Source organism: Drosophila virilis, chromosome 2, assembly GCF_030788295.1.
Source record: "Drosophila virilis strain 15010-1051.87 chromosome 2, Dvir_AGI_RSII-ME, whole genome shotgun sequence".
NCBI lineage: Eukaryota > Metazoa > Arthropoda > Insecta > Diptera > Drosophilidae > Drosophila > Drosophila virilis.
In genome coordinates this window covers 23,531,878-23,551,583 of record NC_091544.1, presented here as the reverse complement: position 1 = coordinate 23,551,583, position 19,706 = coordinate 23,531,878, and the positions used below count along the sequence as shown (strand labels likewise).

Here is a 19,706-nt window from a genome sequence, read left to right as displayed (position 1 = left end):
GGCTTCGTAGCTAGACAATTATCACATATCAATGACCCAATCGTCATCTTCACTGATACAACGGCCCTGATAAACTGATCATGCGGTCGTACTTGAGTAACGTGCAACTTGCGCAATGGCATTCATGATCAGCTGTCTTACCCTGTTCAGCTGCTCCATATATAAAGGAATTATTTGTTTGCTTAACCGCCGTCAAAAAGCAAGATATCGATCTGAAATAGTGACCGAACTAGAAGTAGTATTGCAAAGCTCCGAGTACGTCTCTTAGCTACGGAACGAGCAAACAGTAGTAGAAAAAAAAACGTTAATAGGTCGTCTAACTTAAACAACTAAAATAACATGTTTGCTCCATCTGAAAGGAGAATTAACGAGGCGCAGCGGAAGTATCTTAGCGACGCTGCTGGCGCGGACGTGCGGTTTCATTATGGGTGGCGATTACTAGAGTTGTTTAATTTGAGACTCACAAATGGAGTGTCCGCAACAATATCCAAAACCAACCATTTGATAAATCTTATATAGGGATGTCGAATTACATAGCTCTCCGTTAGGCTAAGCTTTTATATCTTTCAATAATCAATTATAAAAACGACATCAAAACGGCCACAACTTTTGGATTTCATACACGTGTTGAGAATATTCCAACGGAACGACTTGATACATTTCAAGCCTCAAGCATCAATTGTCTATGGGTCGTCTATGAGATCCTCTCAACTCTTTGTTGTAGAGTGTTAAGGCAGATTTTTAGCTAATACAAGCAGCCTTACGAACTTTTGCCTTATTGAGAAAGCTATTCCACTAAGGGAAATCTCTTTTAATTCAGGAAGCAAATGAGCAAATAGTATTATATGGACGGCTATCGCAGATTTTGGTTAGAGTTATAGAAGCTAGCATGCGTACTGTGGGAAATCTAGAAAAGTCTCCTGCTTTTTCGATAAGGATTCATAAACAAACTTAAGACCATAGCGCATCCATGGGCATCTCATGCTTTTGGCGTCGGTTCCTCCCAAAATTTTCACCCGCTAACTTTTTCCGTTCCTAGAAATCTCCAGAATATATATATTTCTATATCCCATTACCAAATTAAAATTGTGCTTCGTCGCATTCGTTTCTCTGCCAAATCTACGCGGAAACAATCCTCTACGAAAATGCCACCGATTTTTGCGAGTGAATGCAGAGAAAAGTTTCCGCTTAAATCTTATAAAAAAGTGCAACCTAACTGACATTGGCCATGCTGCTCCAACAGAGGATCACACAACGCCAACAGCCCTCCCTGAGAGGGTATTGTTACTGGCCGTTACAGTTGCCTTATCACCATAGCTTATCGGTCAGAAAGTTGCAAGTTTCTAAAAGCCCAAGACCCAAAAAGCCAGCTTTTCCAACGGCCTCAGAGTCTCTTTGGTTACACAACATTAATATAATATTCCGTTTTTGAATGATTACCCACGAATTAAAACGTTTTCAGCAATTAACTTAATACGGTTGTTCTTTTCTTTATTTGTGTTGTTTACAAAGGTTCTTTTGAAAAACTAATTTTCATTTTTAGTAAATACTCTTATTTTTCATTTAAAGAACATTGCATGTTTTTTGAATGTTGATCATAGATCCCGATGGACATTTAAAAACCTCAGTCGCGCTGCCCCCTTGAGCAATAAGCCAACCCAATCTGAAATGTATAAGATCAAAAAAAGTATATTAAGTTTGTTGCATATTTTTGTGTGCATATCTGGGAAATCTTTAAATAAAGTGTTTTAAAATTCATTTTTTACACCCAACACAGAAAGCAGGCTTCCCTCTTGGCTAGATTATTAGATTAGGTTGATTGTTAAAGTTTAAAAAGTAAAATATTCTTCGTTAATGTATACAAGAACCAAACATTATGTGCAACTTTTAGGTATACAAGAATCTAGGACTGGAAGGCATTTTTTAAAACATTTTGAAGCGGGCCAAAAAACTTTTGGTAAAAATTTTACACAATATATACCGACCGACGAGCTTCTTAAATTGCCGATAAAAGTTGTATATATGTAAACTATATTAGGTTGGACATGCTTTGATTAGCCTTAGGTGTTAGTTTTTTGGTTCAGTTTAAAAAAATGTTCTGAAATACTTACATATTGTCAAACTCTGTTGCGTTTGTGTCAATTCCCATGTAATTTGATTCAGTACAAAGTTCTTGGGCAGACACCAAAAAAAAAATTTGTGTTGGTGTCAAATTTAACCCTGGGAGGCGGGGCATTCCTTTGATAGGGCCAGTGAGTGAAAGCATTGAATGGTATGAAATCTGCATTCCTCCAGAATGAATTAGTAGATCCATTCGGCTAAAGTTCGAAAATATGTTTACAGAATGCGGCACACAACGCATAGCCTTATCATCAAAGTTTTTCGTTATTGAACGCAGAATTTCCTTAGCAATAGAAACACCAATTGAAGCATAATGCAGGTATGGAGGCAAACGTGCATTAAAATATGGTATTAGTATGACCGACAAAGGAACAACTGCGAATTAAAAAAGAGTGGTAGGTAAAATAAAAGTCATCAAACCAGTTCTTATACCGACCAATTGAGTGGCTTAATGTGTCATAAAATATGGTCGACACAATAGGATATGCCCATCTGAAATTAAATATAAGCTAATACAATTTTTTTTTTTTTTTTTTTTAGCTTACGCGTCATGGGAGTTAGCGTCCATATTAATTTTATTAGGCACTATTTTATTCCGTTTATAAATCTCTAAAATGTTATCCAGCCAATTGTCCTGACTGATTTCAAGGGGTTCCAAGGCTTTCGTCAATTGTGTAATATTTGAGAATCCTTCCCATGTTTTTGATTGAATTTTTAATGCGGAGAGCTTTACAAGTGCTGCGCCTTTTAAAGATGGAGCTCGCTTTAAGTGAGCTTTTAGTGATTTAAATATTATTTCCGCCTAAAAATGATAATCTTTGTAAACATTATTTTATTTTAATGTATTTTAAAAATTTGTATACCCGTTTTATTATGTCTTTTGAATCTACTGAAGAATGTTGTGAAATATATAATTCTGAAGCTAGATCTGGTAATGCCCACATAGTAGAGCGTGTGCACACCTCCGGATTTGGAAAATCTTTGGGTAAAATTTCAAGTACACTTAGTAATAGCATTGAGTTATGTGCAATTCGAGATGGATACTTTGTAAGAAAAGATTGTAACGCTTTGAGATAATCAGCGTTTCTTACAACAATGGGTCCGCTCCAGTCCTTTGGAATTAGCAAAGTCCAATTCAGCTAAAACGATGCAAGAGAAAAAATGTTTGTATAAATAACATGTAAGGGGGATCTAGTCTTACAGTTAAGTTAAACCCTGCTTCAATCTTTATAAAGATACCTTCGATGTGGTGTACTTGGATTCATTAATCGTAGGGCTAAACAGATTAACGATACTTGTATAACCAAACTCCTATAAACTCTCTTGTTCGCCCAATCCTTGAATACTGCTCTTGCAGCTGGTCTCCGCAGTATAACAATAGCCAGGATCGTATTGAATGTCTTCAGTAGCCTTAATAGGTTTAAAATCGGATCCCAAGCTTTTGTTGCCATCCTACTCCACCAGCCTGCTTAGTCTTGATCTTCAGTGGTTAACCAACCATCGGACAATCCTCGTGTTATCTTCCTGCATAGGTTGATTGTTGGCAACATAGATTCCTCTTTTCTCTGTTTGTTTCTGGTCGTTTTCAATTCTCTGTTCCGTCTAGATCTACCAGGAATTATCGCCCCTTGTTCTTAACAACGTACACAACGGATTGCGCTATGCACAATCCTTTTCACGTGTTATATAAAAATAACAATAGTTTCTATTCCGCTTTTTCCAACGACCTTTTTCTACCCCTCTTAGCTGTAGACTCTATTAGAGTCACTGAAAAAATTAGTTGTGAAAAGGGACATAGCTGGCCGGATGGGCAAATGGAACCGTCTATCGGTCGCTGATGATATTAGAAAGTTGTCCATACGTCTTACTGTTCTCATTTTCCTTACCATATTGTATGTTATTATATTTTTACCATTCATATCCATTTGTCAATCAGGGCACATCTTATATACAGCTTATTTTAAAAAATAACTTGCTGAAACGGTTACTTACAACTGGATACATGGCCTGCAAACTTGATACATTATATAAAACGGAGCTTTCCCAAAAACCTCGGCGTGACTGTTCAACTTGAAGCTAAAAGTATATACAGAAAAAATTTCAAAATGTTTCATTTATCTCAGTCAATTAACCTTGAAATAATATATAAAGTTAAAATGCATTAGTCAAGAGTACGTTATATGCTAAGAATCCTTAATATACGATCCAACGGCGTAGGACCGTGTTTGATAATGCAAAACGGATCCATTCTCTAATGGTTTCGAAATTCATTTCAAGCAAAGCAAGGTTAACGATTTCACCAGCAAACAATCCGAGTATGTACTATTATTTGGGCTATTTAAAAAAAACCCCTCTTTTATTTGAAAAGAATCAGCTAAATCTGGCGAACTTTAACACAAATCGGAACATTCAATTATATAGCTGTCATATTAACTCTTGCTTGAAAATGGATTTTTTTTACGAATAAACTTACAAAACTCGTTTTAACCACTAACCATACAATATATAGATGAGACAGCTAGAACACAAAAAAGTTTTTGTTTCGATCTATAGCTCGCTCAATTGATCTGAGAGCAAGAGTTAGAGAGGTATATGCTTTGTGTGATTATTATTGCATGTATTTCTGTATGCATGTACACACACACATTCATGCGCGTATTTATTGAATTCTATCAACAGTATTGCAATTACGATTGTATTCTTGAACCCATTACAAATGGGTTAAAAGGGTATTGTATTTGGGAAAAATGTAAATGTATGCAGCAGGCAGAAAGAAGCATCTCCAGCCCCATAAAGTGTATATATTCTTGATCAGCCGAGTCGATATGGCCATGTCCGTCCATCTGTATGTATTAACGCAAAAATGTTAGAAACTATAAGAGCTATGGGTACTCCTAGTGCCTGCGCCCGTAGAAAGCCGCGAGCTTCGCGGTCAAAGGAACGATCGTACGAAAATGAGGTATGAAAAAAGTTTTTTTATCACATTTTTTTTTTTTGTAGTATATATATTAACATATATATTGCCATAGGAACGATTAGTCGAATGGAATATTTTTTTTGTTTTTCAAGATATCTTAGCCATGCTTGACATTATTTTATTTCCCTGTGCTTCTTAGATACTAGCGAAGCATTATGAGCATTATGAAAGGCTTCGGTCTGCAAGGGTATTATATCTGAGGCGTCTCGAAAATAGCCTATCTTTTATATTTTATTAACTTCAAAGTAAATTGGTAAAGATGAAAAAATATTTTTAATAGCACTACATATTTTACCTGTCATTTATGGACACCAGTATTATTTGCTCTTGTAAATATAAATTATCTATATTCAAAATCAAACGATAAAAACATACCTTGTTCAGATCCTTTATAAATTCTAAAATTGTGTCTTTCTCAGATATTCGTTGAGCATATGATAAGTAACTTGGTAGAAGTTGATCGATTAAATCTGGCAATAGCTTGGGTATTCCTTGACGTAAGCGATTTGGAGGTGCTTTCGGGCTCATCCAGCGAATTTTATTCTACAAATGAAGGAAAATAATACTATATTTATTTATATATTTTCTTATTGGCTACACATAAAATACGTAGGGGTATGACTATAAATATTATCAGAACTGGCAACACTTTGAAACTTAACAGAATGACAAGTGACACTTTTGGATTTTTTGTCTGCAATTTCTACCTTGAATCTCATGTCTCCAAATAAATTTTAAATATAGTATGTCTGCAGGACTTTTACGGCAAGACCGAAGACGAATAATTTAATATAGAATGTAATATTTAGAGTTATAGGCGTTGTTATATCCTGAACCCATTGAAAATGGATTAAAAAGTCTATAATGTATTTGTGCAAATGTATATAATAGGCAGTTGGAGGGATTTCCGACCATATAAAATGTATATATACTTGATCAGCGCCAAAATCCGAATTGCCATGTCCGTCTGTCTGTCCGTCCGTTTGACCGTCCGAGCGTCTGTCCGTATGTATGAACGCACGGATCTCAGAAATTTTAGCTGTAGGTCCTCCTAGTGCCTAGTTTCGTGTCCAAGCAATCGATAAAAATCGATATCGAAATCCTGTTTTTTGGGCAATTTTGGTAAATAATAAGACTAGAGTCACCAAACTTGACACATAGCTTCTAAAATAGAATATATATATGCATTTGATGTTGGAAGGAGAGGGTTCAGGGTATCCACTAGTCAGGAGCTCCCGACTAGAACCTCTTACTTATTTTTTAAGAGAATAAATCAAATAAATCTAGAATTATGAAGGTTGGGAGGGTCACATTAGCCACAAGCATTCTTACATTACACGAAGCCGTTTTCAATTTCTTGTCTGTCTTATGCACTTGTATAGAGAAATTCATGCGATATTTGATCTGTATATGCAATATTAAAGCTAATTTAAAATTTACTGACTCGTGTTCAAGAAACCTAAGAATTTGGTCAAAAAGTAGGACTGCGATACTCATTAAAGACGATTTCTTGGTAACGAGGCAAACTATCGATGATCGCGAGCAAACTCGTGATATGCGGGTACAATGATATACATTTCAAATTTAAAGTTTCTAGTTTAGCTTCTGAGATCGACTGTCGCGATGCACGGCAAAAACATATATACTTTATTGGGTCGGAGATTTTTCTTGTTCCTTTATATACATTTGCAAAAATAAATTTTTTTAGCGTTTTACCCATTTTCAAAGTGTTCACGGTATAAATATCGGTTTAATCGGAGGCGGCCACAAAAAACTGAATTTTGCTGCATAGTCCAATCAGTCAGTCAGCCAAAACAAGAGTCTTATATATGTAGATAATAAACATACCTCTAATATAACAGATGATGTGCTTGGTCCACTTATGATAAGAAGCACATGTGGTCTTCTTCCATAACTAAGATCGTAATATATATCAACAAGTGGACTTGGACCAAGGTCATAGATTTTGGCTACAAGCGGAGCGATTGACGAAGGACCTAAAACACCAACTGTTAGGTATCCTCCTAAATAAGCAAATACACGGTGTATAGCGCTTGAATTGGTTGTCAGCTTTAAGCAGCTTTCATATAAACTTTGTAGCTTCTTATAATTTCCACTTAATGTCGAACTCTGCAAAAGAACTAAGATAAAAATTAATTCATTAAAAATTAATAAAAATTATAATATATACATATAAATACATACATATATTTTTATTAATTTTTAAAATATATGTATATATATAATACTAACTTTAACTCGTAAGAGAAAATTACAACTTACATTGTATTTGCATATCCACTGACTTTTGTGAATTGCCCATTTCAATAAAATTAGTTATATTGTTATTGAACGTTTTGCGCCAACAACTAAATTTCTTAAATTCAGAACAAGGATCTTTATTCCAATTTAGTCTTGCTTGAATGTTAGAAGCCACTGTTTCACAAATTGGTTCCGTACATTCTGAAGGAGATGAAATTGTAGACGAACAGCCATCGCCCTCCATATAACAATCTTTTGGAAGTGGCGAGGGTGCTGTACTGATTAAAAATAATATTGGTGAAGCAACCAGTAATGTTGTTACCAATAAAGTTGCGGACGTTATAGCCACTTTATGAACTGCAGCTGAGGTGCGCAGCCATATGCAAGGAGCGCAGCATATCCAACCAATAATATTATTCTGAAAATAATTAAGCAGAATGTACAAGAAGTAAAATGTTTTATGTTATAATACCTTGTTATATCGTCCTGCAATATTGTCCAAATTAGAATTGTCGATAATTTCAACATCATCAGCTTTACCAAATTGGTTGGAACAAATAGGGGTTTTAAATGAGAGCTGTTTTTGGAGAAGGGATGCGCTGCTCCCCCCAGATGGATTTGCAGAAGTAATAACATTACGAGCATTGTTGTTTAATCCACTAACGCCCGTTTTTCGAAACGTATTACGCGAGCTAAACTCAGTTGTCATTGTTTTTCTTGTGTTATGTTTTAGATTGACATTTTTTTATTAATAATTCTCACATTTGCCAAATTTTGATATATCCTTCAAAAAATGGCTTGCGCCTAATCAATATTTTGTTTAAGTAAAGTAAGTCATAAGCGTGCTCAATATTTATATTCATATTTACTTGTACAAAATTGTAATAAGCTATGTTTGTACATTCTTTTAACAGTTTTAGATTTATTGTTTATTTGCAACACTCAATATATTACACAATTTACTGCCGAAATAAGCAATGTGTATTATTTACATTTACTTTCACATTCCAAATTTATAATCACAATAGACTAAAGCTCAAAATGCTTTCTGTGAAAGCTTTTGGCGAGGAAGCTTTTTACAATTTTGTGCTTAATATTAACAAATATTAAAAAAAAAAAAACACACAGGGAGTATGTCTGGAAAACCAAAGTCTTGCCGCAAAATAGATGACGGACATAAAAGTAATTAGCACAGAATTGAAAACATGTTCAATTCATATACATATGAGTTGACTATGACTACTCTATTGATTTTTCACCAAAGGTAAATTTGAAACAAGAAAGAGTGTTTCAGTGAGATGATATTTTTTTTTAAGAATCGGTATCCTTGGGATATTGGACGTTAAAACATACGTATGCCTAAGACCAGCCCTGCATTTTGCTATAATATCCATACTGCGCGAACGTGGGAAAAAAAATGTATTTTCTACTTATTAAGATATTTAAGAGTATTGAAATGTAGGTTCCCTTGGTAGGGCTTAAACTCACGACAGACCGCATCACAATTGTTGAGTTATATTGAGAAAATAACGAATTAAAATAGCAGCACAGAAAACCATACAATCGCAATCGCAATGCTGTTAGTAGAAGCAGACGCGCTTGAATTTTGCGGGTATACATGTATACAGAAATTCTTTGAATTTGCGCTAGCTGCTCCATCCAGCTGAACAGTACAACATATAACGTTTGGGTTTTACTTGACCGATCTTAATACAATTTTTGACAGTATATCTTGTATATCTAGTACCATAGAATATTTATGTATTTCAAGAATTTCTGTATGTATGTACACATGATAATTCATGCGTCTGCTTCGAATTCTATCAATAGCATTGCAATTGCGATTGCTTGGTTTTCTGTGCCGCTATTTAAATTAGTTTTATTTTATTTATTTAATAAGACTCAATATTGGTGTGGCTGTTGAGTAGAGGCGGTGGCAAGTAATGCGGTCAGTTGCGAACTCGAGCCCTTCCAAAAGAACTTTGATACTACTAAAGCAAACAAGCCCATAGCGCAATCTGCATTTGTTGTTGGTATAAGAGTGTTCAGGGTATTCTCTAGTTGGGAGCTCCTGAGTAGAATCTCTTACTTGTTAACTTTGAAATAATAATCAAAGAAATCAGAATTATACGTTTCTTATATCAGATATTTATTTCAAACAGAAAATGTTGCATTTTTTTGTTAAATTGCTGGTTTGTATTGTTATCCTGAGGCCAACCAACTCTATGGTTAAAAATGATGTTAACTCTTTTCGAACGAGCAATTTAAACACTGTTCTACTTAACTGCGCAAATGATAATAAAGAATGGCCTTGCGAACCTCAATTACTGATAACTATTAACTTTATACCCAATTTAAATGTGGAAGCTCACGATAACCTTCTTATATTGGATAAGGCCTACGAGCCTACTAAACGTAAAAATTTAAAAATAATATCCCCTTACATAATTATAGTTAGCAGAAGCGAGCCAATAATTGTGCACCCACTACTGAAACCAAAAGTAAGTTTTACCTATTTACATACACATTTGTAAGTAATACTAACTTACAAAATGCTCACAGTGGACGAGTTTTAATAATTATAGTGGTGAGTATAGTTTTTTATAAGTATTTCTATCAATAGTAAAAGTAAAACTGTCAGTAAGTTGTAAAATAAATTTAATGGTTTATATGTGACGTTTTGAGAAGTAGTTTTGAAAATTCAAAATCTTTAGATGAGAATCGGTCACTTTTAAATGCATTTATTTATGTTGTTGAGCTTGAAACCAAATACATTTAAGTTCAGAATTACAAAATATTTAATTAAAAATCGCATATACACCATTAAAGCATAGAGTGTCAGCTAACTAATCATCAAATAATTATAAAAATCGATTAGCCGGGTTTTAAGATATTTGAACAACAGTGCAGCAATGCCGCTGCTACCCCCAAATAAAATAACCGTAAAAAATTACCCTTGCACTTGAACCCTGATATCTTTTCCCAACTTGAAGATACATGTTTAAGGAAGCTTAATGCGTTAATTCTAAACAAATCGATCAGCCAGTTAGAAAAATAATAAAATGTAAACATGTAGTTCATTCAAAAGGCTTATCGAACAACTAGCTCAATCGGTCACCAAACCAACACTCGGAATCAGTGTTGAACAATGTTATACGGTATTTCGCGGTAACATATTAATTCAAAATATTTGTATATGGAAAAGACACGCAGGAATAAAGGAAATTTTCAAAAAAATATTATCACCTATGCATTTATGTATTAATACACGTATAATAACAAAAAGGTGGCAATATTTCTAACTATATAATATAATAACATAGAATCGAAATTACTTCTAATTGTAGAGCTTCAGATTTGCGAGCAATCTTATCCAATTAATTAAATAGTTTGATTTACATCTATAGTTAAGTTATACCTTTCAAGACACGATACTTGTATCTATTAAAGTTAAACAGCCACAAAAACTAATTTGATAGGCATTTTTAAGTCTTTAAATTCCAAATTTTTTAAATCAAAGCATTTAATAAATAATGCATATCTAACTTTAAATAGTTGTCATTAAATAGTTGTCACTCTATCAATTTCAATAACTATCATTTTTATTCGGGATTTTTCCGAATCTAAGAGTAAGAAAATCGAAAAAACATAGCTCTTTTTAAATTATCATTTTTTTTGTATAAAGATAAAATGGTAATCAATACTTATATTTATTATATTTATTTATTTTTACAGTTCTGCACAATCAGGCAGAGAAATATTTAACTAAGCTGGATCACATTTCTATTCAAAATATGAGCATTTGTAGAAGAAATCCAGGCTCTCAGTTTACAAGTCCGGAAGAAGGCAAGCATTTTCATAAATTAATGTATTCGTATAAAACATACCCTATTCTTTTAAATGATAAGGCGATAAATTGCAATACATGTGATGATAAAAATAAATCGATTGGAGGCCAATTTCATGTTTTTTCCAAACCCAATTGCACTTATTACGTGAAAAAATTAGATTCTCAAATTCTTCAATCTAGGAATAATTATGCCAAAAGTAATGGGCATGAACCAAAAACGAAAATAATTAAAAAAAACTACTTCTTAGGTAATTCACGCCAATTCTCGCATATCAGTGCACAAAAGAATAAAAACGATATGATTGACAGGAAGATAGTCCAAGTAATATGTGATAATTTTAATAAAGGAAAACTGACAAATACAATATTATCTGAAATTCCAAAAAAGTGGTAAGTAACGAAACTTAAAATAGTAAAATAGAATAGTTCTCACGGTGACGGGATGTTTTGCGTCAACTTGCCTCGTTGTTTCAAATTAGTATTAATGAAAACATAACATACAAGTTAGTCGACTCCGTTACTATTATTAAATTTATTTATACCGGAGCTCAATATTATTATTATGCATTACTCTACTTTTGTGTTATTCCCTAAAAGGGCACTTACTGGACCCCTAGTGCTCCGTTGCATATTTACGATTATCCACGCTTCATTTTTTTCTCTCAGCAGCAACCGATCAGCGACTCACACTTACAGCGGCGGCTGGCGGCCATTTTTAGCCTGAACACATTGAAAATGGTTCATGTATATGTATATTCTTGATCATGTATATTCTTGATCAGGATCAATAGCTGAGTCGATCTAGCCATCTCTGTCCGTCGGTCTGACCAATGTATTAAATGCTCTTAGATCCTCCTAGTGCCCGCGCAGATCGAGTTTGTTTCCTATATTCGATAACTTGCTCTTTTTCCAATAGCCATAATATCTATATATATATATATAGCTATACATCAACAAAAGCAAACCAATTTATTGCCCATCAATGTAAGGTTCAATTTAAATGTAATTATGATTTTGACAATACACAAAAATGTTATAATCCAATAAGATCACAAAAAATGTGTTTTGGCTTTCCTCGAGTTTACGGCAGCTAGGGCAAATTCCAAGAGTTGCTGTATACATGTACACACACACATTAATGCACACATGTGTGGGTGTACATGGATCACACACAAACACACACACACTAGCAGCATGGCAATTCCGGCTGTGCTATTTTACTTTTTGCTAGTAACTATTATTTTTTCTACTGCCTGGTGTGGCTGTTGAGTAGAGGCGGCAGCAAATAAAACTGTCAGTTGCCAGCTCGAACCCTATCAAGGTAACTTTTTTTAATTTATCTTTATCACACTAGTGCGAGCGGCATTTGGTGTTGGGTTCAGGATATCGCCTAGTCGGGAGTTTCCGACTAGAACCTCTTACTGGTTTTTAACTTAAGCTATGACTTCAACGTGACACTTTGCCTTAATAAAATTTAATTATAGAATATAAATATAAATATGGTATTTAGGATGGCTACCTTATTAGCCGCCTTACAACGCTGTCATGCCTTAGTTTGCCTTCTGACTTTAACTGCAAAATATCGATTAGATGATATAAGTCAGCATATTTGGACTTATATCATCTAATCGTTATTTTGTATTTTTTATTATTAAAATTCACTCCTTTTTTCACCCACCTAAATACTATATCTTTCTTATAAGTCTAAGTCTTGTGCACCCTTTTCATTGTTTAATAATTTGGGTTCGCAAGATCGACATTTTATTACTTAAGTATAAGCTTGGCCATCCAATGTATATATCGGAATACGCGTATTATTTTGTGTCTTATTGTGTCAAGTTTTAAAGCGCAGCGAGTTTCGATGCGTATACTAGGCGTCTAAGGATGCAACTAACTTCAAAGTTCTTCATTTTCCCTTCGTATCCAATCGAACCACACCTGGCGACATTGTCGCCTTCCTCTGACATTTGTAAGCAAAACGACAACAATAGTTCTGGAACAGTCCCAGCATACAACTTCATTTGGTATTTCCAATCATTGTGAACTACCAAATACTTTGACATTTCCAATCATCCACAACCACACTTTCTGTATGCGCCGAACTATGGAGTGTATTAAGCCAAGTTTGTCTGTCCGTCCAAATGAACTCTGCTTAAGGACAAAAGAGATTTCAATATAAAATCAGATACCAATGCGCCTGCTGGCATGTTGCTGCGTTGCCCCTGAATAATTTGGATACAAACTTTGATTTTTTATTATAAATCTATATTAAAAGTACTTTTAATTATTGTTTTCTTTCTTATTTAGTTATCCACGTGCGTCATCCGTTTATAAGTTAAGCGTTCCGTTTCCATACCTCGCGGCCAAAATACGGGTGTTCAAAAAGAGGAAGAGAACGTGGTGGATGATAATGCCATCTATCAGGTAAGCATATATATACCCTACCGAAGAAACTGTTTTTTTTGTGGCTGCGATAAGTTTCTAGTTCGAAGCCTGCCAAATTAACTTCTGTTTAATCTATCTTTATTACTACAAACGACCGCGTAGCGCGTGATGCATTTGGTGTTGGGATAAGAGGGTTCAGCGTATCGCCTAGTCTGGAATGCCCGACTAGAACCTCTTACTTGATGTTGTATGGTTTGTAGGGCATAGTGTGATTATACCCTTTTTTCCCATTTAAAACTTATTAAAATATGGCATAAATCGAATAATAACTTTTACACTAACAGATTAAATAACATGTCTGGAACATATGTCAATGGAAATGTGTCAGTACTCTTAACATCACATGAAGACATTTTGGAGACAAGAAGGTCATTATTTTTAGGAAATCATACATTTTCGATCCCAATAAGCTTTTTAAATAATTCAAAAACCCTTGATATTGAAAACGAGACAGCAAATATTAAAAAAAATGTTAAGAACGGAACAGGAAAGATGTCGAAAGCAAGGTTGATTCCAACCTCAAATAATTTGCTAGCAAAATGTCCAACCAATAACAAAACATTGTGCTTAAATATAGTAGATGACAAAGTGCCAGGTAAGCAACACCGTGGGATCCGGTCAACAATGCTTGGTTCACAAAATTTTTCGAAATTAATATGCAGGCTTTACTTAATACTCTCTCCGCAGTGTAATAACTGTTAACAAATTTTTAATTATCGTGCGGATTTCAAACAATGTATCAAGGTTGCAGTTTTTGTTTTTATTTTTATTAGAATTCATTAAGAGAAAAAAATCATCAGCATCGGCATTACGTTGGCTAGCCTGTTGTATGCAATAAAGAATGTTATAGCCGAAAATGGTGGTCCCTGCGGTATACAATTACTCAGCAGAAGGATAATGGATGTTTGCGATGATACTACTTATTACAATTTTTCTTTTACAAAAAGTTTAAAATAGATTTTAAAATGAATAGATAAACTAGTTTTGCAGGCGTGTGGAATTTAGTTATCTGATCAGTGGATACGATATTCAGTTGAGTCCTAGCGTTGACCCTTCAGAAGTTTGTATGCTGGGTTGAAATTCTTTAAATGCGATATCTTTTTCTAAACGTTGTGAAGAGAGTGACGGGTAGTAGGATCCATCAGTGCTGTTGTTTTTACTTTTATGAATTGGATACTAAAGTTGCAAACCCGTCTTATATTTGAGAAGATTTTTGCTGTTTTCTTGAGTTTCACCGTTTTTATGAGAAGCGCTTGGCTTCTGTAATAAATTTATTATCTGTAGTAAGGTTACGTTTTAAAATTCTTCACTTCCACCAAGGAACTATGTGATTTAGTTTGTGGGATGATGATTGTAAATTGGTGTTAGGTGCACAATGTACAATCATTTTAGTTATGTTGGCTGTTTCTTTATTGATGTTTAAATTAACTTTCAATTTTTGGATTTGGGTATATATAAATTAAAATAAACAAGAGGTTCTAGTCGGGGGGAATTCAAAATATAAATATAATTAATCTACTGAGAATACTTTTTTTAACAGGGTTTAGCATTAAAATTAAAATGCCATTTAGAGAGAACGCAGCACAGCAAAATGCTTTAAAAGTTAAGGTGTCTAGAATTGTAACTGATGCCACGACTAAGGATGCACTTCAAATTTCTGTCGATGTTATAAATAAAGGCTTGGAAGCGCAAGATTATTTAATAAGCATTTCTAGCTGCCCATTATCAGAAAGAGAATCGGCTATATCGACTGTAAAGAAAATGCTTCTTCCCTATATATCTGAAACTATAACTTTTTTGTTGCCTTTTATAATGGGATCAAAGAAAAATTTCAAATTTAATTGCGAACGTAAGTACAAATCACGGTATTAAAAGTAGATTTAAACTGTTTTTGATAACAAGAGAAAAATAAGGCAATTTTTACAATAAAGTCAATGTTATTTATTATATATTCCGGACATAAATATTCCACCCATTTCCTACCCATGGAAAACTTTAGTACACAACTATCTTAAACTTGATTTCGAAAGTTTTATAGACATTTAAAAATACGTTTGATGTCTATTAAATAACGAGCACAAACGCTTTCCGCCCATATTAGTTCCATGGTAAAAAAAAATCTAGCTGCCGAAAATACGAGGCCATCCAAGTCACGTTTTCTTTGTATTTCTTAACCGACCCTAATGAAATTTAAAGTATAGATTATTGTGGCATAGATTATTCGTGTATTCTTAAAAACACAATTGATTTAAAATTGTAGTTTAAGTTTGTGGGAACTTCAAATGTATTTAATTTATTGCTACGCAGTAGCACTAACTAAACAATATATGTAAGTTGTTTGGTTATATATAAATATATGTATATAATATCGCATTATAAACTGTAATATTTTTGTCTAAGATACTATATAGCTCTTATGTGACGCGTGTATTATATTTGTGCAATATAGTTATACCCTTCACTCAGTATTAACCGATTGAACGTATTTTTTTATTGCAGTAGCTGTTAAGGCAGTTGTTATAAAGACAACAACAGAAATTAAAGCGAATAAATCGAGTACGTCGGAATCAAATATATTTGTTGTATCCAGAAGACTTTTTGAAATAGAAACTCACTCAAGATGTTTTTGTATATGGAATTGTCGTTGTCATTGTATTGGAAAAATAGAAACTCATATAGATGTCAGCGTTTGTCAGAAGATGAGTTATGCGACAGAAAAGGATGCTGGATTACTTTTGAACTGTCCACCCAGTGAAGATTCTTATGACTTTTGTTTAATGGATACAGTTAATGAAAACAAAGATATTTCTACGGCATTTGGTTTTCTTTGCAAAATTGTTGGAATAATTATAATTTTATCGATAATAATGTTACTGTTTCGTAAGTACTAAATTTATGAAATATCTACATTATTCCCCATGATTTGATGAATTCTTTGCTTGGTGCTATAATCCCATAATTTTCGTTTAATCCATATTAGTTTCTTTATTTGGTCAAGCCAGTAGTTTATGATCACTAAGGATATGAAATTTTCATGCCAATTGATATTGATAGGACCTGAAATATAAGGTGTCCCACACGATTGCCAATCATTCTTTTTTAATAGCTGAATGCTTCTCCCATGTTGATTTCGAAATTAACGTTAAGATACATTAAATAAAATTAAACAATTACTTAAACAAATTAAACAAGTAAGAGCTTCTAGTCGGGAGCTCCCGACTAGGAAATACCCTGAGCCCTCTTATTCCAACACCAAATGCAGTTCGCGCAATGCTCTCGTTTGAAGTAATAAAGATAAAGTTGAAAAAAGGTTCCCTTGGCAGGGTCCGAACTCGCAATTGACCGCATTACTTGCTGACGACTCTACTCACCATACGTTCAGAAGAAATGGTTGTAGCTGATTAAGGTGGTGATTAAGGTGGTGCACAAAGATAAAATCCGATAAAACTCCTAAGATATCCTAATCTTCCTGGCTTCCGTGACAACACGTATTACGATATATTCTAACTCAAACTAGGAACCGTTAATAGACGGGGACGTAATAGGTTATATTGAACACGAATAAACAGACTCAAATAAACCGTATAACAGACATTATAAAGCATTTGTTAAAGGTGACTGAAAAAAAACCATCGACACGGCTCACCTGACGAGATGATCCGAACTAAGTGAAAAACTTACTACGATTATTTCCACTCTATAATAAAGAACAAAAATATTTTTAAGTTTTTAAATTAAATTTAAATTTAATTTTTCTTTGCGTTTTTCAGTTTTGTTTTGTTGCAAGTGTTTTACACCAAGAGAAGAAGATCTTATTGTTGCGAGTGCAGAATGGTTTTGTTACCCTGAAAGCAATTTTGAAAGTCACACAAATGAAGTAAGTATACTAAAAACGGATTAAAATACATTAAGTTATTAGCAATAATTCTGAAGACATATGTATGTGTTTTACTACCTTCTGAGTTTTGAAAGAAAGAAAGAAAGAAAGAAGGCTTAAATGTCAACTCAGCTACTATCTTTTTCCGATTTAAGAGGTTATTATCATTTCGTTTCAAACCCAGATTAGTCTCAGATGTCCACTTATTAAGTCTGCTCTATGATGCTGGACACAATTACTCATATTTTATATGTATGTGTATGTATGTGTTTGTATTATATGTATCCCAAGTCTCAAGATTTTTGTTTTAAAAATATCGTAAAATTGGTTATACCACTAACCATACTATGCTTTAGTGTGCGGGGATAGAGAAAACCCGCTAAGAGTGGCAGCCAAACACCGCCCTTAAAAGCCGAATGTTCTGCTCAGCGCACAATGTCACTGCGGCTGATGCTTTTTCTTAATATATGTATGTTAGTTTAAATCCTTACAGCCTAAATACATGTGTGTGTGCATGTGCTGGGTCACTCTCACTCATTGCATCGCGCACTTGTGTGCATCTCCCTGCATAGCTTCTTAAAAAACCCCGAAATCTACATACATACACAAGTAGATCACGGCGTTTATCGCGCGCCAGAGATATTTTCTTTAATTAAGTGCCTTTTGTGCCTGTATTGACTTTGACTGACTTTTGACTTTGACTGACTTTGTGCGCAACTTATTTTTTCTTGGGCAAAATATACGTTAAAATTGCTGATAACATTTCACTTAAATTTTAAAATATTGCCACCGCACACCGACCGTTCCTAAATTGGTGCATCGCAGATTCTGCTGTGGCTTACTCGGAGCTTAATAACAATTTTTACTACTCCTTACACTCCTTTCCCGGTATAAGGTAACTAAAGGGCCGACTTACCGTTCAGAGAAAAAAGAAATTTGAACGCAAATTTGTATATATTTTTGATATACACATGTTTTGTTTTAGTATTTTCGACAGATCACTTAATTCAATAATTTTCATTTTTAAATAACTTATTATTTTCCTATATATATTTTTAGCACGGTATGTCGAATGACTCATTATCACCAGTGTGTACAGAATCAGAAAATCCCTCACGGAGAGAGCTACATAAAAATATTAATCAATTTGATTTATTAGAGTCCGCTTTAGTTACGCTCACGCGACAACAGCAAGAGATAAGAAATCAATCCATTAAGAAGGAATAAAGATACTTTACAGAAATCGCATAGTGTTTTAATTTGTTTTTATATTCTTAGTGTCTTAAACAATGAAAAGTAATATAACCATTTTGTGCAACTCAGCACAAAGACTTATTTTTGTAGAATGGACGAGATTGTGGATGTAAGGTGTTAAGATCGATGAGTATAGATTATTTTTTGGTGTTTTACATTATTACAGTACAATGACATGTTTCTTACGATGAAGTAATATTTAAATCAAGAACATGCCATATTCCAATTCATATAACCAAGTAACAATAAAATAATTTATAAATTCGAATAAGTGCCATGCGTGGTACACAAATACGTTTGAAAACAAAAATATAAGTCTTTGAATTTTGCCGCACACAAGCAATAAGAATTTTGGTGACCCAATCGAGATCAACAAGCTATTTCGTCGGTAGCAAAATAGGCCAACACAACACTTTTGGAAAACGAACTACAAACTTGATAAATTTCAAACGGAAGTATTTATAAAAGAACTACGGAAAGGTCTGTGGCAACAAGTAAATGAAAATATCAAAAGTGAGACTCATATATAAACTAACAAAAAAAAAACATTATTTATCCTCTTCCTTCTCCAGATCAGGTCACGTTTCCGGACCCAGCGCACCCATCCTTCCTAAGACGATCACCTAGTTTCGTCTCTCTCATTTTGACCACTGGATGGGCTCCAACAGCCCGTGTTGGCAGCAGTATCATATGATAATTATCCAGACATTTCTCTCTTCTGTAGCGTATAATTGGTTGCATTTCCTTAAAAGCATTAACAGTTGGTCCTAATTTCTTATATATTTTGAATGATATCTTCATTCTGCCATTCATCATTTCTTGAAAGTTGACGTTGAAGTTGGTTCCTTATATACATGAAGAAATGCAAATAAAAGTGAGCGATTCCTGTTCCGATACCAAGTACCAAATATCGACGCTAA

The 19,706-nt window shown here is 34.0% G+C and overlaps 2 protein-coding genes across 7 annotated transcripts; one reads left to right on the top strand and one right to left on the bottom strand.

Annotated features, from left to right (window-relative positions):
- Window positions 1-1,465: 1,465 nt before the first annotated feature.
- Window positions 1,466-8,069, bottom strand: Nepl16 (Neprilysin-like 16). Of its 2 annotated transcripts, none has more exons than XM_002052918.4 (10): window positions 7,833-8,069; window positions 7,382-7,778; window positions 6,947-7,239; window positions 5,474-5,641; window positions 4,114-4,197; window positions 2,985-3,260; window positions 2,667-2,923; window positions 2,558-2,613; window positions 2,112-2,496; window positions 1,466-1,663 (listed from the first exon to the last, which is right to left on the bottom strand). In XM_002052918.4, the coding sequence occupies exons 1-10, from the start codon at window positions 8,067-8,069 to the stop codon at window positions 1,564-1,566; spliced, it is 2,253 nt and encodes a 750-aa protein (XP_002052954.2). In that variant the 3' UTR covers window positions 1,466-1,563. The 2 variants fall into 2 exon arrangements, with proteins under 2 accessions (XP_002052954.2, XP_032288951.1); XM_032433060.2 differs by having other exon boundaries at window positions 7,382-7,723; window positions 7,833-7,915.
- A 41-nt stretch (window positions 8,070-8,110) lies between these two features.
- LOC26531866 (uncharacterized) lies at window positions 8,111-18,771 on the top strand. Of its 5 annotated transcripts, XR_011416231.1 has the most exons (11): window positions 9,482-9,861; window positions 9,923-9,947; window positions 11,096-11,206; window positions 11,269-11,407; window positions 11,459-11,600; window positions 13,518-13,634; window positions 13,940-14,250; window positions 15,196-15,504; window positions 16,155-16,535; window positions 17,426-17,532; window positions 18,592-18,771. XR_011416231.1 is itself a non-coding variant. In XM_070207548.1 (7 exons), the coding sequence occupies exons 1-7, from the start codon at window positions 9,526-9,528 to the stop codon at window positions 14,345-14,347; spliced, it is 1,047 nt and encodes a 348-aa protein (XP_070063649.1). In that variant the 5' UTR covers window positions 9,482-9,525; the 3' UTR covers window positions 14,348-14,544. The 5 variants fall into 5 exon arrangements, 1 of the variants encoding a protein (XP_070063649.1); XR_011416230.1 differs by lacking the exon at window positions 11,269-11,407; XR_011416232.1 differs by lacking the exons at window positions 9,482-9,861; window positions 9,923-9,947; window positions 11,269-11,407 and adding an exon at window positions 8,111-8,189.
- The last annotated feature ends 935 nt before the right edge of the window (window positions 18,772-19,706 follow it).

Coding starts and splice junctions, on each gene's coding strand:
- Nepl16 (XM_002052918.4), bottom strand. CDS start 8,069: ATGACAACTGAGTTTAGCTCGCGTAATACGTTTCGAAAAACGGGCGTT. Junction 7,779..7,832: donor TTGCAGGACGATATAACAAG/GTATTATAACAT, acceptor AATTATTTTCAG/AATAATATTATTGGTTGGAT. Junction 3,261..4,113: donor TGCAGGCCATGTATCCAGTT/GTAAGTAACCGT, acceptor GCATCGTTTTAG/CTGAATTGGACTTTGCTAAT.
- LOC26531866 (XM_070207548.1), top strand. CDS start 9,526: ATGTTGCATTTTTTTGTTAAATTGCTGGTTTGTATTGTTATCCTGAGG. Junction 9,862..9,922: donor ACCCACTACTGAAACCAAAA/GTAAGTTTTACC, acceptor AAATGCTCACAG/TGGACGAGTTTTAATAATTA. Junction 11,601..13,517: donor TCTGAAATTCCAAAAAAGTG/GTAAGTAACGAA, acceptor TTTCTTATTTAG/TTATCCACGTGCGTCATCCG.